The sequence below is a fragment of the Notamacropus eugenii genome, chromosome 1 (genome assembly GCF_028372415.1).
Source record: "Notamacropus eugenii isolate mMacEug1 chromosome 1, mMacEug1.pri_v2, whole genome shotgun sequence".
In the NCBI taxonomy this organism is placed as follows: Eukaryota; Metazoa; Chordata; class Mammalia; order Diprotodontia; family Macropodidae; genus Notamacropus; species Notamacropus eugenii.
Genome location: NC_092872.1, coordinates 269,783,633 through 269,801,747, shown reverse-complemented (window position 1 = coordinate 269,801,747; position 18,115 = coordinate 269,783,633). Strand labels below are relative to the sequence as shown.

At 49.5% G+C, this 18,115-nt stretch overlaps 1 protein-coding gene across 1 annotated transcript in view; it reads right to left on the bottom strand.

Moving 5' to 3' along the window:
• The window catches only part of CCDC6 (coiled-coil domain containing 6), an 85,069-nt gene extending 68,470 nt beyond the window's left edge, over positions 1-16,599 (bottom strand). Inside the window, exon 1 of the mRNA XM_072628897.1 lies at positions 16,231-16,599. Coding sequence (XP_072484998.1) covers positions 16,231-16,584 — 354 coding nt within the window. The 5' untranslated portion in view covers positions 16,585-16,599. The remainder of the gene's footprint in view (positions 1-16,230) is intronic.
• Positions 16,600-18,115: the final 1,516 nt, after the last annotated feature.

The window sequence follows — 18,115 nt, the reverse complement described above, 5'->3', positions numbered from 1 at the left end:
TCATATGAAAGATGAGGAAACTGAGGCGTGAAGATGTTAAGTGACTTGTGTGAGGACACCCATTAAGGGAGCATCCCAGCCAGAGGGAGAACTGGTCTTGAATGTCAACCCAACACTCGGGAATGTCAATCCCCAAATCATGTTCATGGAGGGAAAGAACATGACAACAGAGTAAAGTGGGAACATGAAAAGGTGTCTTTCACAGTTGGGAGGAACCAAAAAGACCTGCAGACAAAAACAAGAAAAGAGAGGGGAGGAACTCAAAGTCAGAGGAGAAGTCCCCAGAGGTAGCATCTCCGGGGTTGAGCGCACAGTAGGCATTTATGAAGATGCTACAATGGTCAAGGAAGATGCTTTGAGTGGGCTAAGAAGACAAGATTCCCAGCCTTCTCACCTAGCCACCCACCTCCCTGAGGCTTCAGAGATCCACAGTCAATGGGCTGATCCCGGTTTTGCTTGCTCACATCAATAAAGGAAACTTTGGCAGGATTCAGGATGGAGCATTTAATTCCTCCTCCTCCTGACCCCATCTCAAAGCCAGACCATAAAAAAGGACGTCAGGGGAGGAAAAGAAGCATCACTTTAAAATCTTCTCAAGATGTTATTTTTGTCTTGTTGATGATCATTAATGCATAATTAAACGGAAACCAAAAAAATGTTAAGATGTTATTTTGGCCTCATTTTTAAATGTCAGCCAAGAGCCTCTGGGTCCTGAAGCTTCCAAGGTAATAGGTCAGCCCTTGGGGCTAAATTCCAATCAGTAACCTTGGGTCAGATGCTCTGCCTCCCTCTGGGACTCAGTTTCCTCCTGTGTAAAGAGCTCTGCCTCCCAGGTCTGGTTTACTTATCAGTCAGTCATCTTAGGAGAGACAGGAGGTCAAGGGGACATGATTAAGTGAAAGAAGGTGAGGGGCCCTCTGTTTCACACCTTCCACCACAAATGCAGACAGCACTCCTCCCTGGCCAGTCCAGCAGACATTGCACAGGCCAGGCAGGAAACAGATCTGACACAAAAACAGCCCTCCCCTCCTGGAGGTCCCCAGCTCCAGGTGCTCCTAACTTATTGCTAAAATGAGAAGGAAGGCAGTCTGGTCTCATGAACAAGGTCCCAGAGCAAGACTGCGAAAGGTCTGGCTCCTAACATTTCACAACACACAAATCCAACTGTTCAAAGTCTGAGGGTCTCTCATTGGATGCTTTTCCAGAAGGTAAATTTGAAGCCTCTCAGTTGACCAGCAGTAGAAGGGGGGAAATATTTAAAGGAAACATGTCTGTCTTCTGTGATCTGCCCAGAGCCTGAGGACCATAACCACCTCATTCTACACTGAAGGGAACCAAGACCAGACAGTAAAGTGAGCTCCCCAAGTCACCCAAGCAGTAACAGGAAGAGCTGGTGTTTGAACCCTGGTCCTCCAACTCCAAATCTCATCCTTTATTCACCAAGTCCAAGGAGATGGGTGGGACACACAGATACCATTTGTAGGACTTGACTCTTCCTTCCATTTTTCTAAAGACCCTTCAGAGGGTAGCAGCCCTGATCCTGCTCTCCCCACAGAGGTTTTCTTTGCTTGTCATCATTAATTCATTGGAGAATTCTGACCTTTCTGAGGTGTCCTTGTCCAGATATCCACAGAGCCGATCCAGCAGATGAGCTCTCTTGCAGAGACACGTGAGTGAGGCCCAAAGCCACAAAGACAGCACCAAGCAATTGGCCTGCCTTTGGCAAAAGACATGGTCCTTCTCCTGACAACAAGGTCCAGCTTATTTTAACACTGATTTCCTTCTCATGATTCTGTGCAGCTTAGAATCATGGAATACCAGGATCTCCCAAATGTCAAAGCTGATAGTCACCTAGAAGCTTGGTGGGCAGGAGGAGGCCATCAGAAAGAAGAGACTGAAGAGGAAGGCAGGCCGTTCACATAGGGAGAGAAGCCACTACATATCCCAAGCACTCTACTGGTTCTCCTACCGCCCCCCCCCACCTCCCCAATGCCCCTCCCCCATGTCGAGAAAGATGTATCTAACAAAAAAACATTTCCATCAGCAGGCTTCTGCAGGGCAGCGGGTCTTCCATCTACTCCACATGGATGCACCTTGTATCCATGCAGTTGTTTTCACATTGTCCTTCCCATTAGACTGTGCTCCTTGAGGGCAGGGACTCTTTTTGCCTTTCTTTACATCTCCAGTGGCTGGTCCGGTGACTCACAAAGAGTAAGCACTAAAGGGCCTGTTGACAGGCTGAGCATGCTGAGTAAGTCCTGTTCAGGAATTTAGAGAGCATAATGAAGTAGCCCAGAATGAGAGAGTAAGAAGGGATGGTCATCACATCAATGGAGAAAAGCTCACATGTGGTGAGACCATCATCGTCGTCATCATCCATGTCATCTGTATTGAGGGCTAGCATTTCAGTAAAGCTCTGAGGTTTGCGAAGGAGTTTTGATCCAGATTGGTCACTTTATTCACCAATTATCCAAGTCCTTGGGAGGGAGAGGAATGAACTCCAAGGAAGAGAAACCATGTCCATCTCCATGAAAGGGTGAGGCCAGGGCCATGGCACACTCGGCCCTTGGCTCACCAGCTGGGAGGTTATCTTAAACTTCTCAAAACACTTTTCTAGGGCAGCCAGCTGCCCCTGGAAAGCCTGCCTAGTGAGCTGCCTGGCATCTCAAGAATTTGCCAGCTCTACTCCATGGCGATAGTGTAACTCTGGCCTGTGTGAGTGAACAAGCAGCAGTAACAATAGCAAATGTTACAAACAGTGCCTCTTTTGATTCCCCACGATGTCCCTGAGAGGTAAAGGGTATTATTACCCCCACTTTACAGATGAGGAAACTGAGGCTGAGGATAGTTAGCTAGTGTCTGAGGCAGAATTCACATTCAGGTCTTCTGCCTGATCCCAAGCCCAACATCCAACCTCTTAGTCAACATTCCAACCTGGTGTCTGGCTGTAACATGGGAAAGCAGCACGGCTGGAGTGCCGGATTTGGAGTCAAAGTCTCCAGACTTGATGTCCAGCTCTGGTCGCTGGGTGACCTCTCAGGCCTGAGCTCTTCCCCTGCTCTGTGACCTCTCAGCTCCCTTCCCCTTCTAAATCAATGATTCCATGAGGCTGATTCCAGAATACTCCCCTTCTCTTCAAAATTGCCATCCACCTACAGCTACCAAACAGTCACCAGCACTAAACCTTAACAGTCAACACCGAGGGAATGAGGGCTCAGATTACGTTCTCTCTTTCATTAAGGCCTCACCACTGAGGTTCACTGCTGACTCAGTGCTTCCCTGACTAGGACACCAACAACCTGATAGGGGCCACCGGTATCAGGTGAACTGGAGGAGCAATAACATTAAAGTGGAGCCGCGACTCACCAAGTATGTCCACATGCTCCAACATCACAGCACCAGCATCTGGTCAACAGGTTGCCACCACTACCTTAGAAAGGCCAGCTGCTTTGCCCAGCCCCCCCTCTTCCAGTTGCTAAGGCCCTCAGTCACGGGGAGAGCCCTGTGTATTTGCTTGGGGGTTCCAAAAAGACCTGAAAATCTATGAGAGCTTCCTATACCCCAGAGCTCACTGCCAGGTAGTGAATGACACACAGGAGACCTCGGAGCCAAGAGATATAAATAACTGATAGACAAGAACTCAGAAGATGTGGCCTGACACTGAGGTGATCCACACTGGGGAGGAACTATCACAAGTCCAAGCATGCTCCCAAGAAGCATTTGGAGTTTTCCTTTGAGAGATGGAGGGAGAGGGCACAGAATGAAGATGGTCAGACCTGGGGGAGAATTTAATTGATCAAGAAATATTTATTACTGTGCCTGTCAATAACATTTGGCAGCACTTTCTACATGTCAGGCACTGTGCTGAGTACTGGCAATACAAAACAGCAGCAGAAACTCCCAGTGCAGAGGTGCCCTCCATTAATGATGCTCAGCAGTTCACTGAGGGGCACAGAAGGGGGAAAGACTGGCTCTGACAGGGTCACCTAGCCAGCAGGGGCTAGAGACAGGGCCTGACCCTGGGTCTTCCAGCCTCCAAGGCTGGTTGTCTTCTTCCTGTTTTCAAATGTAGGCATTCTCTTGGCAGGTCCACTTAGATTTTCAGACAATCTAGGGGTCCTAAGAAAGGTAACCTGGCAGAGTCTGTCTTAGGACTAGTTTTTCCAGGTGCAAAGTTGAGTCTCCAATGTCACATGTCTGAGTCAGAGGACATCACCTCGCCACAACCTAACCATTTTCTAAGGCTAACTTATAGATGAGTTGTTGATCTGTATCCAAAAGCAAATTTCAACCCTGAGAGTTCCCCCATACAGACTGGCATCACAAGTCTGGACCAAAAATAAAAATAAAAAGCTACTAAGTTAAGCAAACACACAATTTGTTGTGACTATCAGCAAACGTTTTTTGGCAGTATAAATTAAGGCCTGTCTTCTGTGACAAAAAAAAAAATCTCAATGGAATAGAAGTTATAATTTGGTTGGGGGTAATATTTTTTTAAATCACAGCTTAACTACTTGTATACTATTCTATTAGTTAGGAAGTTGGCAACCTTATTGCCCTAATTCCAACCACAGCAAGTCTTTTTGGGAGGGATAAATTAGAAGGACCCAAGTCCTGACCCTGTAGTCTATAAAAGTAAAGAGAGAACCATTGGGAACCACCCACTTCTAGAAGCCGCAAAGTCAGGGACAAAATCCCTACACTTCCCTGAATGCCCACTCACCCTGAGCTCTTGGCACCCTCTCATATTCCTGACCTTTGCTTCTATAGAAAGTCAGCAATTCTGGCCAACGCCTGGCTGAGGAGTCCAGCATTTACTGCGTGTGATCTTGGGTGTCCTCAAATGCCCTTATGGTTATTAAACAGATTACTTCTGCCATCCCAGACAGGGTCTTTGGAGGAGGCTGCATTGGTACCTCCATAGATCAACATGGAAACATGACATCTATCATCACCTCTTCTCTTTTTAAAAGAGGAATGAGACTGAAGGAAGGGGAAAAATCCCTCTGTGAGGCCACTTCTATATTTATAAGAGCATTTGCTTTTCACATAGATGCTGATTAATAGTTAGTATATTTGTCCCATCCTGAAAAGCTCTGAAGAAAGAGGAGGGAGCCAGAGGAGCATGAATGGCCAAACCCCACACAGGCAGCATCAACCTTGTACATTCTTTTTTTAGTTAAGAAATTAAAACATCAGAAGCAATGCTTGCTTTTTTTTTTTCAATCTCACAAGCAGGATAAACTCAGGGCTCCCCCTATCATCTGTGCCAGGCCAACATCACTGAGCTGAGAGACAGTGTCTGACTTAGGGGAGAAACTACAGATCAATTAAAATCGTTCACAAATACATGACCCACAGCCTCCTGGAAAGTCAGCCTGCTCCGGAGCTATCACTCAGGTCATCTCTGTCTTTTCTGAGGAGACAGGCCACTCTCCTGTGCAACGCAAATGCCGGATTCTCATCTTGGGAGAGCCGACCACCAAAAAGGACCTGGGGCTGGAGCTTCTGGTCCAAAGGATAGCTCATCTCAGCCAAGTAGTTCTCCAGTCCTTAGTGTGGACCTGTGCTAGGCAGCAGTGACACACAGGAAAAAAGCACTCCCTGTCCTCAAGGAACAAACGTACAACTTAGACCCTGCTGAGCCACCAAGGAGCCAGGAGGGCACCAGGTACAGAGCAAACTGGGGAGAGGAAGGGGGCTGGCAAAGGGCCACAGGCAGAACCAGGCACATGAGCTGAGGCTGGATGGAAACCAAGGATTCCAAGAGATCTAGGACAGTGAGAAGAGGCCGGAGCTTGAGTCAGAGAACCCAAGCTGGAGGCCTCAGGAGGAAGCAGCAGGACAAGGAGTAGTCTACACTCTCCAACAAGATCTCAGCCCCACTGGCTTTCTTTCTGTGTAACAAGGGAAGATCAGTCTGGGGGTTCAGGTGGGAGGTGACTGGGAAGACGAAGGCCTCCATCACAAACATTTGCTGAAAAGGCCTACTACAAGTCACATCCCACACTGATACCATGCACACACCTCAACAGTGCCTGGCTTCAGGGAGTTTGTGGTCTATGATGAGAACATGTACACAAAGTATATCAAAAATATGTAGATTTAAGTATAATATGACAGGGCAGGGAAAGGTGAAGATAGCTGCGGGGGGGGGGGGGAGGGGAGGGTGAGGGGTCTGTAAGCTCCCTTCCAGCTATAAATCTATGCTTTTATAAAACCCCAAAGACTAAGGGAATGAATTCCACATAACCCACCTTGGTGAGTCCAATGCTGAGGTCAGTTCTCTGATTTTTTACTTTAGAATGGCACCAAAGGATATAGTACTTACAGGACCTCTATCTCAAATAAAAATGGTAAATGTGGGCTTGGGCAGGGTGGTAAGATGGAAAGGAAAACCTCAACTGCGAGGTAACATCCAAGCAAGATCTCTCTGATTAAGAACAGCTTTCCAGAACATTCCCTTTTCTGAACATCAGTGATCAAAGAATAGACTGACCCTGCCCAACACTTAATTTGAACCCACTCTCTAAAAAAGATGACTACATGTGTGATTGATGGAAAACAAAAGTACTACACTCAACACCCCCTCCCGGAGACATATATACACACACACACATACATACACACACACACACACACACACACACACACACACACACACACACACACACACACACACATCTCAGGGGATGCCTCCCCTGAATTCTCTGAGAAACGTCCCTGCAGCGCAGCACAGACCAAAAACATCTCACACCAGTCCAGAGGGTTCCTGACAACAACAGGCACTGACCCCATCCCAGATTCCTAATTGGTGAGTTGTCAACATGGGGCATTCTCCAAATCAGCCATCTGAAAAGCCACAAATATGATGCTGAGATCACAGGATCACAGATTCAGGGCTGGAAAGGACCTCAAGGGCCTTGGAGTCCAATGCTGTTATTTTGCAGATGAGGAAACTGTAACACAGAGAGGGGTTTCAGTGACTTGGCCAGGGTCAAAAAGGACTGAGACAGGACTGGAACCCAGGTCCTGTCTTTTATTTCACATCACTTCTGGTAATATCTGCTATCAATCAACAGTATTTATGCAGCACTTAACACTACGTGCCAGGCACTACACAGGCCTGAAGTTACCAAGACAAGAAGGAACCGTTTCCCTAGTCAAGAGGCACCCACACCCACATATGTAAGTATAACCGGAACAAGAGAAGGTCATTTTGTTGAGTAGGGTCTTCCTCTAGACTGTCTCTGGAGCCAGGCTGATGAAGGCATCCTCAATTACAGATGAAGTTATGGGGGCAACATGGAGAAGAGAGGGGCTCGTCCCCAGCTGCTTCCCCTCGGCCACCAGCATGGGCACCAATGTGACCAAACCAAATCTTACACAGATGCTTTTTCTGAGTAAGTTGTTAAAGAACACTCAAAACAGTGTCATTTATTTATGAAATCCACACCCACCCAAAGGTGGAACAACAGCAGCAATAAACCAGATTACAGAAAAGCAGGCTTACAGAAGGGGGGGGGGGAAGCCTTCCCTCCCAACACTTTTATTCTGTTACCAAAAAGTTCTCTTTTTTCTGCCTATGAAAACCAATAGTACAATTACATACAGCTAAAGGTCCAATGAGAATTTGTGCCAGGGTTACACAGTGCCATCATCCCAGGAATGTATCAGGAGGCCAGGTCCTGCTACAAGGTAACCAGCATGTTCTCTGTAGGTTCAAAGGCAAACTAGGAGGAAGGCAGAGCTCCCCAAAAGGATACAATGTATCCTGATCATTCCATGACCCACCCAGGATGGGAAGTCACAGGGTAAGTCACTTCACCTTGTCTGCCTCAGTTCCTCATCTATAAAATGAGCAGGAGAAGGAAATGGCAAACCAGTATCTCTGTCAAGAAAACCCTAAATAGTCATGAAGAGTGGGACATGACTGAAACAACTGACCAGCAACCAACCACAGGACTGTGGCAGAATGGAGTCTCCAATCAGTACAAGGAGAGGGAAGCGAGTTCCCAACAAGAAGAAGCACCCCACTGGCATGGACCCACAGACTCTCCAGGGCTAGAAGGGACTCAGGCCAACTAGTCCAGCCGTGACCCCACTAGGTGCCACCTACCTCTCCTTGAAAGCCTTCAAACCTACCAAAACAAGCCTTTCCTCTTCAAGGCAGGCTCTTCCTCACCTCTCTACAGGTGCCACCCAGCACCCACATTCTGTTCTCTGGGTCAAGCTAACCCCTTTCTGGGTCACAGACTGCCCAATATGGGAAAACAGAATGCATGGTTCCCCAATTCCCCTATACCCCCTGGGCTCTGGCCCCCAATCCGAACACTTCCAGATGTATGGACCCTTCTAGTGGAAAGAACAGGAGTCTAGAATCTAGAAGGCTTGACTTGTAGTGGCGTCACAGAAAGAACCCTGGCTGAGGAGTCTCAGAGGCCAGGCTGGTCACTCCTTGACCAGATTGCCTTCTCTCTAAATGACTTCTGCTTTCCCAGAATGAAGGGTCCCTGAGGGCAGATACGACTTTCCCTTTTTCCCTGTATCCCTTTTTTATTCTTTGTATATCATTAACACAATGCCCAGCACAGAGTAAGCACTTAATAAATGTTTGTGGACCAGTTTTTCTCACATTATCTCCCCTCCAGGATGGGAGCTCCTTGAGGGCAGTGACCAAGTTCCTGCCTTTCTTTGCATCCCTCCAATGCACTGGAGCTCCATGAATGCTTGTGGGCAGAATCAGTGACCATCAGAGGGTCCCTCCCCTGTGGCCCTTCTGGAGGTTCTTCAGAAGGCACCAGCCTAGGCTGCTCAAGCAGAGGCCCAAGCAAGGTGCCTCGCACACAACACACACTTAGGAGCACTTGATGATGCCAAGTGAAGGCACAGAACCCTACAAAAGGAAGTCCTCTTTGGGCTCTAGCAGGTTAAACCAGCCAGATGTAGCCTCTAGAAGGTTCTGCCATGCCAGGAAGGCTTCCCATGGGAAGAGAGGGGGAACCAACCAACCTGTGTCCACTTCCAGAAACCTGGTCTGGCAGGTGAGCAGGAAGGCCTATGCCCTCTCTACTGGACTGGTGGCTCGTTGGTCATGGCAACCCAGGGAAAAAAGAAAAATATCAGGTGGCCCTCTGTGCTGGCCCTTCCCCACCTGGAGCTACTTCAGTAATAGCTGAGGAAAGAAAGGGATTAAAATTCCCAGTTTTCAGACCATCTACAAACTCCCTGTTGGCCCTCTAAATACCAGATCTTTGTCCAATGCCATCGGCCACCCTCCTCCTGAGGTAACTCAACTACTACCTCATTATTGACATTTTAGCTATTAATGAAACCAAAACAGAAGAATTTTTCACTAAGTGGCAGGATGGCTCATGGGTCCACTTTGGGATGGCACTTTTATTAGAATTGTTTTCCTAGATGCAACTTGTGATTCTTGGAACTAATGGAAAACAAAAATGATAGGGCTGGGGGGAAAAAAGTGGTGTGGTCTGACTTAGTGGACTGTACTCCCATCCCGTCTCTGACAAATACAGGGCTGTGTGACCCTGGACAAGTTGCTTAACCTTTCAGTGTTCTAAGTAACTCCTGAAGACTAAATTGCTGAACAGATGCTGATCTGCATTGGTGAAGGGTCTTTTCCAACCTGAGAGCTCTTACACAGATGCAAACCACTGATGCAAAGGTCTGATGCAAAGTAAAATAAGAGATTTTAAAAGGGGAAGGCAGATCTTCTGAAAAAGACTGAACTTTCAGGGTAATGTTTAAAGCACCACAGATCTAAAGCAGGGTTCTTAATCTGATGTCCAGAAGTAGATTTCACAGGGTCTATTTCACTAACCTTTGGTTCCCCTCGTAATCTTCAGTATTTTGCTCAGTGCATTTAAAACATTTCACTGAGTCTGCATCCACAGGCTACACCAGACTCCTCAGGTCCAGGACACAAAGCAGAGTCCCTAGTGCAGGGGCTGGAAAGAACCTTACTCACCATCTGATCCATTTTATTTTGCAGAAGAGAAAGTGAGGCAGAATCAGGTTTGGTGACTGACTCCTGGTCACAAGAAGTGGCAGCACCCATATGTGAACCCAGATTCCCTAACTTCTATCCAGCTTGCTTTGATCAAAAGGGAACATTGTGATTGCAAGAATTTGGGAAAGGCCCATCCTTTTTCTGGCACACGTATGGATGCATACAACAGGAAAAGGCTGCAGACAGTTTGTACAATTTTGTCAGATCCCTCCTAATACCTGAAAGCTGCCCCTTACCAAAGAGACAAAGAGCATTCAGAAGGATATATAAGCTCCTGTGGAAGGGTAAAATAAATGTTCCTTCTTTAGAGGCCAGCTCCTCCAATGCTGCCTCACTGAGGCATGAGAAGGCCCCTTGATTCCTGCTGGCTGGGTCAGCAGAGTTCAGCTCCTCAGAGGCTCCCAGGACAGGTGAGGCAGAGGAGCAGTCAGGCTAACTTCAAAAAGGTTCAACTGAACCACTCGGGTGGTGGCTCAGGGTAATCACAGACTGACCAGTGGACAAGTTCTAGGCTGGTTCAGCTGCGCAGAGGGAGAAAGAGAGGCTTCCTGGCCCCACACTAGCTTTAAAGCTCGGACTCCCAAACCAGACCTCACTGATGGTGAACCAACACAGCACAGTTTACAAACTAAGCTTCTGATTCCTGAGATGAGCAAGCTGACTTGGAGGAAGGCTTCTACAAGAAGCTCTTCTGGAGAGGAAGGACTTGTAGTTGACAGATGTATCTAACCTGAGGTCACAGACAGATGAATGGGTTGGCCTTCAGGAGGGACAGTGGACCGGAGCCAGTACTAACTTACCAAGAAAGGCCAATTTTAATATAATGAAGACTAAAAAAACCAAAAGGATCTCCAGTTTGAGCCACTGCTCTTATGAATGAGAAGAAAAAAATTGAGGGAGTTCATGTCAATTAATTAACCCCAAGGAACAGAGATCTTGCTTTTTTTTGGACAACATGACCAATCACGTACCATCTACACATCAAAAATAAACCTCCAGCCGACCTGTCCCAGATGATTTCACCTGACTTCCCTGTATGATCTGTGCTCCATTCAAAGTAGACCTCTGGCTGCTCTCCAAGCAGGGCAGGCCATCTAGGGACCCCTTGCACTGGCCCAGGGCCTGATATGTTCTTCTCCTTCCTCAGTTCTACTTCTGGAATGCCCACCTCTATCAGCAGGCTTTCAGAGTCCTCCTCCTCCCCTAGTTGAAAACAGACTTTCCCTCTCTCCTTCTCCCCCCATCTCCCTGGAACACAGCAGCTAGACCCCAAGCAGGAGCCCCCTACCCTCTCTCCCTTCCCCTCCCCCTGTACCTCCTGCTCTCTCATCATCTCTGAAGGGACTAGATCTTTTTGTTGCTGCTGTCTCTCTACCACCCAGTGACTTTCAATTTGAAAAATTAACAAATAAAGCATTTATGAAACTGGAGGAAGCAGGAACAAAAATATCAAGAATGAAATAGTATCAAGTCTACAGAATAAGGGTTCTCTGCTTCTGTCATGGCCCCATCCTCAGAATAAGAGTTACTGGTTGATTTGTTTAATTAGTATTTAAAGAAGCACTCCATTTCAGCTGGAGGTGAGTGAAAATGAGAGGTCACCTTTTTCCTTCAAGTTCACAGACTCCCTGGGAGATTCCATTCCCCTGGGCTAGGCCATGCTGACAAAGCCCTGGTGAGCTGCCCCCCCAACCCCCACCCTCTGTAGGGGAAAGAAGCAGGGACTTAATAAACATCAGTTAAATTAAGGAACTGATACTACAGGGGAGGTCTTCACCAAGACACAGGCACAGACACCTTGCTCTCCCATTTACCAGTTGCTTATGTTATGATTCCCCTTTTTTTCCTTAAAATTGAGTACCCAAAGGGGCTGAGAAGGCAGAGAATCTTTTTTCCAAGAAAATGAAGGCATGATCTTTAATATTTCCTCCTGTGTTTGCCTTCCTGGATGAGCAGTTCAGCGCAAGTGAAAACCTCCCCAACACCCCCCACCCCAAAGTAATCATCAGCTACCCACTCCCTGAGACCAATGTGCCCCTACATGACCTTCTCAGATCAGGCAGTACAGCCTCAGTTGCAGACCGCCCTCTTTAGGATGGCTCTTGTCATCCTGAACTTTCGGGATGCACCAGTGTCCAAGTAAGGGACAATTTGTAAAATCCAAGTTTTTGTTCTGATTTCTCCCCCAGGATCATTCTCACCTCCCTCCCATGGGCACTGAGAACATGGACTACATTTTCAAATGGTCACCTGGTCAGAACGTGACATGGGAAAGACAAGGATGAGAGAGCAGATGCCTTCTGACTTGCTTAATTGAGCCCACCATAATGGGCCTTTCTGAAAGAGTCAAGGAGGAAGGCAGTGTGGTCCAGTAGAGAGAGCCCAGACCATGAAGCCAGAAGACTGGGGGTTGTGTCCTCCTCTGGTGCTTAATCCCCGAATGACCTTGGTCAAAAGGCAGGACACAGGCCCTCAATGGGCCTCAGTTTTTTGAGGCTAGACAAGGGGAGCTGTGAGGTCCCTGTTCATTGTAAATATGATTTTATGATGCTCTCTTCAAAAAAAATTCATTACTGAAATATATGACTCACGTTCTTTCTCAACTGATCCAGAGGAGCACAAGAAAAGTGAACAATTAATTACAAAGGCATCCTTCCTTCAAATCAGTGAGTTAAACCATGAAATTCCGACAGATCTTCACATTCACCCCAGCACAACTGAAGGAACATTGAATTTGGAGTCTGAAGGCTTCCATGAGCATCTGCCACTGGCTGCCTGAAATGTGCCCTTGGGCAGGATTTAGCCTCCCTGCTGGGGAGCCTAATCTGGAAAATGAGGCATCTGAACTGGATGTCCTCTAAGGGCCCTCTGATCCTATTACTTTTATTGCTCATCCTCCTTTTTAGGTGGGGAGGGAGCAAGCAAGAAGGGCGGAAGAGAAACTACAGGTCCATTTATTAAAAAGTGATGGGAGAGAAGGATGCAATCTGGAAGAGACAAAGTGCCCCTTGCTAGCAATGGGCAAAGTGGATGTCACCTCCCGTCTGGGGCTCAATGTTTTCATGTGTAAAATGACAGAGCTGCCCTGGAAGACCTTGAAGGGCCCTCCCAGATCTAAAAACCCCCCACCGAGATGGCCAGGAGCATCAATTCCACATAGGCCCCAGGTTCTCCAATAAAAGGACCAAAAGCTTCAAACACTTCCCATACTCCTTTTCACACACTGGAAACAGCCACACAGCAGAGTACACAGGGCAAATCACTGGACTGAGCACCTGGGTTGGAATGCTGCTTTGGTATGGCCTTTGACAAGTCATTTTGCTTCTCTAAAACTCAGAATTCTCATCTATAAAATGAGAAAGTGGATGAGATATCCTCAGGGTCCCTTCCACCAACACGGAATATATTTGGAACCAAATCACCTGATATCAAAGTATCTAAAATCTCAACTGCTGGACACTCCAAGTCCCAAAGAAAGCCTACGTGTGGTTACCAAATGATTCCTCTCTACCTCCACATCCCTGAAACTCTAAAAGGTCTGAAGCATCTGAATCCCTGGGCCTCCCTTATCACAGTACGGAGGAAACTTCTGGTACTCCTGTTCAAGAATGACTGTCACTCCTAATTCAAAACTAAGGCCACAACATATTTTGTAAAACAGATGTTACTGGATTTTGCTCTTCCGATCATCCCACACAGGGCTGTAATCACAAATAAGTCCGTCCATGCCATCAGCTACAAGGTCCAATACTTCCTTGTTCCAACCCTAAAGGCCTATGTAAAAAAGCCCAAAGTGGCAAACGATAACCTTCTCCAGGTCAGCTCTTCCTACCACACTGGGCCAGGGGTAGCCGAATCGTGGTCTGAGTAGTACATGAGGTACTACAATTCTGTTCCATATGGACTCTGCCACTTTCCTAAGTAGGAAAAGTTCAGAAAAACTTTGATTTTTTTTAGTCCAAAAACCAACCTTCTAATTCCCTAATTCGAGTTTCCAAAGGTTGCTTCCTCTATTTTCTTGGAACCAGGGGACTGGGTTTCAGAACCAGAGAGCCCAGGAGCCAAGCCCAGGTCAGCTAGTTTCTGATTCTGTAACTAACCTGGATGGGCTTAAGTTTTGCCATCTTTGAAATGAGGGGGTTGTACCATGGTCCAAACCCATGGTCCTATTACTTGGGCAGAGCAGGGCCCCTGTTTAGTCCGTCAGGCCCCATGGCCAGGCCTCAAACTAGGAAGGGCAGCCTCAGAGGAAGGAAGATTCAGCTCCAGGGCTGCCTCTCCAACCAGTTGTATAACCTATGGGCAAAGCAATTAACCTCTCACTGACCCCACTGGACTCTCAAAGACTAGCAGCTCCCAACTGAGGAAGGGAGTTTCCCCACCAGAAGGCACACACAGACAGACACAGACACACACACACAACACACACACACAGACACACACATCTCTCCTGGAAGAGACAGGCTGAGCTGTGTTCCATCCTTGTGTCCCTGGTACTAGGTACATAAGAGGCTCTTTATAAATGCCTGGTAGATTCAATCTCAGCCCAAGGGGAGGGCCTCCCAAGGCGGGGAAGGGGAGGGCTGCCTCTGCAGATTCTGCCCTGCTCCATTCAGGTGGGCAGCATGCAAAGTGCTGCTGTCATAACCTTCCCTGGGAAGATATTTCTACGTATGCCAAGTGCCTCCTCACCATCCATTTCTAATTAGGCTGCCATACACAATGGCATTTTAGTAGAAAGTCTGATTTCTGACAGCTTGGGAAAGCTGTACTGTTTGCTCATATGCTTGTGTCTCTCTATTACACACACACACACACACACACACACACACACACACACACACACACACACACACACACACACACACCAAAACCCAAATAGGGCCAAAGAAATCTTTCCTATTAGTTTTTTCCTGGCACTGGGTCCTCCCTGACAGTTTTTCCAGTTACTACTCCCAGCCTGGGTTCACTGACCATACTCTGCTCATCCCCTGGAGCTAGCTGCCTGACTCGTGTGGGGCAGCCATACAGAACACATATACATTCCTTTGGCTGGTTCTTGGCTGGAGAACCATGTGCATGTGAATAGGGCTGTGTGTATGGCGATTCTGCATGTTAACGATGTGTGGCAGAGCTGGAAGGCAGAGGCACACAGAGTACTTTCCCATTTCTGTTCCTCCCCATTACGAATTTAGTGACTTTTAGAACTGCGTGCCACTCCGGGAGGGAAACTGCAGAGAGAGGGAAACTGCAGAGACTGGAGCTGATCTCCTTGCTGAGAGCTCCCAAAGCCTGGTGGCAAGAGGGCAGATGGTCCACAGTGCCCAGCCCCCTTCCCACTCTCTCTCATCCCACTCTCCACCATCCACAGCCAGTTGGCTGCGCAGGAGAAACTGGGCTGTCCCAGCCCTGGACCACACAGTCCAAGCAGCATTGCACCCGCCTCCCCTCCCCAGGGCCTGAGTCACCCAAGAGAGACTCAGGAGGGCTTCCTGGAGGACAATCTGCTGCTTTTCTTCCCCTTCTCCCTTGGCAGGAACGCCTTCCCAAATTCACTGTTCCTCTCCACCCCCCTCCCAACCTGGGCAATCGTGCCAGCTCCACGGTCTCTGCCAACTGAGCGCCCAGCCCTCCTGCCCCCATGGCGAGGGAGACTGAGCCTCTCCTTCCTCACACACACGCCCAGCCAGCCCCAGATACTGCCAGCTTCCCTCCTACTCCCCCCTCCTGCCCTGCAAGACTCTGCCAGACTAAAGGAGGGTCCCCTCCTCTCCCTGCCCCAAGCCAAGCCTTCCTGCATGCCAGGGGCAAAACAAAACAAGACAAAAACAGGTTTTTTTACAGTCCCCACTTCTCCCTCCTCCTCCCACCATCAGGTCCTACAGAATTCCTATAGCCACTCTCTCCTCCTATTCTGGGGTCAGCCAGGCCCCGAGCAAAACAGAAACGGAGCGGACGGGCGGCTGCCTGGTGCCGGCACCACACCCCCGACCTGGCAGGAGGGGGACGGTGCCCGGCACATCTGGCCGGACCCCCAAGGGAGGCTCTTTAGCCCCAGCTAGGGAAAGCCCCGAAGCAGGTTCCCGGTCGCGACCCGGTCGTCGGGCTCTGCCCATCCCTGTTCCCGGAAAGCCCCGAAGCAGCCCCCACCCCCACCCCCACATCCCCGGGCTGGGCCAGGCCGGCCGGGCCGCACTCACGATGGTGACGCTGGCCTTGCGCAGGTCCCGGTTCTCCTCCTGCAGCGCCTTGCACTTGAGCTTGTACGTCTCCAGCTCGATCTTCAGCACCTTGTTCTCCTGCTGCAGCGACGCCAGCCGGTTGGTGAGCTCCTCCAGGCGGAACGGCGAGATGACAATGCCGCCCGGCTTCCCGCCGCCGCCGGGCCCCGGGCCTCCGCCGCCCCCCGGGCCGCCCGCGCCCGCGCCCGCGCCCGCCGAGCACGACGGCTGCAGCCCGGAGCCCGCGCCCCCGCCGCCCCCCGGCCCGCCGGGCCCGCCGCCCCCCGGGCCGCCCGCGCCGTCCGTGTCGCTCTCGCTGGCGCTGTCGGCCATGGCCCGCGGCGGGGGCGCGGCGGGGCCGGGGCCGGCGAGGCCGGGCCGAGGAGGCCGAGGAGGCCGAGCCGGGCCGGGGCCGGGACCGGGGCCGGGCGCACGCGCCGAGGAGGCGGCGGCGGCGACGGAGAAAGAGCCGAGCCGAGCCAAGCCGAGCGGAGCGGAGCGGAGCGGAGCGCGCGAGGCCGGGACCGGCAGGGCCTGCGAACAGAGACCTCGCCCGGGCTCGCCGAGAATTACAGCGGCCGCGGGCACGCCCCCCCGGGGCGGGGCACGCCCCCGGGCACGCCCCTCCCGGACCCGGCACGCCCCCGCGGCGGCGGAGCCCGAGGGGCGGGGCCGAGCGTGTCCGCGCGCCGGCCGCGGAGGGGCGGGGGAAGGAGGAGGAGGGGGAGGAGGAAAAGGGGAGGAGCCCGAAACCCAGGAGGGAAAGGGGAAAGAGATGAGCCCACCCCGGCGGAGAGCGCCTCCCAGCCCTCGGTGTACGGCAGAGTAATCCACCTTTACCGTATCCCTCCCTCCATACGGACAGATTCAGAAATATGCATCTGTGTGTATAAATAAAAATACGGTCACGCCCACGAGCGTTTCTTAGGCACTTAGCACGCACTAGGGCTTGGGCCCAGGGCTGCACGCGGAAAGACGACGTGAAAGGGTCGCTGCCCACGGCCTCTGCTGCACAGCCATTCTAGATCTATGCACCCTCCACTCGATGTCCCCAGGTCTAGGTGCCAGTTTAAGTTTTACTCCCTGTGTGTGTCTTATGTGTATGTGTGCATGTGAATATAGATGTGTGTGTGCATGTATACAGCGTGTGTATGTCCATGTGCATGAGTGTGTGTGCATATTGTGTGTATGATACACATTGTGCATGCATATTGTATACATATACGTACTGTACTGTCTATGTGTGTGTGTAGACAGGGTGTTCCAAAACACTTAGTGCAGTTTTAAACCATTCATAGCTTTGAGATGGACTAAGACTTTTGGGACACCCTATAGGTATGGGTATATGTACGTAGGTGTGTGTAGCGTGCCTGTTTGTATGTATATGTGTTGTATACATGCCCATGTGTATACTTAGTGTGTAGATAGACATTGTATGTATATACAGTATATACTCTAGTACTGTGTGCATTTTTGTGTACACATGTGTGTACATGTACGCATTTGTAAATGCCCAGTGTATTGTATATGTATACATACTTGTATGTGTATATATTATACATGTGCGTATGTATTGTATGATTAGGTAGCATACATACATACATGTGCACATGTACACACACGCACGCACCCAACATCTTATTAAGTCATTACAATGTATTGGATCCTTTCAGGCACTAGAGACACAGAAATGAAACACAAGTTTGCCGACTTCCAGAACCTTGCATTCTAACGTATAGAATGCAGTCATATATGGACATGTGTTTATATTTACTTAAGCATTCACTAAGCACCTACCGGGTGTTGGGCAACCTACTGGGTGCTAGAGACACAAAGACACAAGCGAAAATTCTCAGGTTTGAGG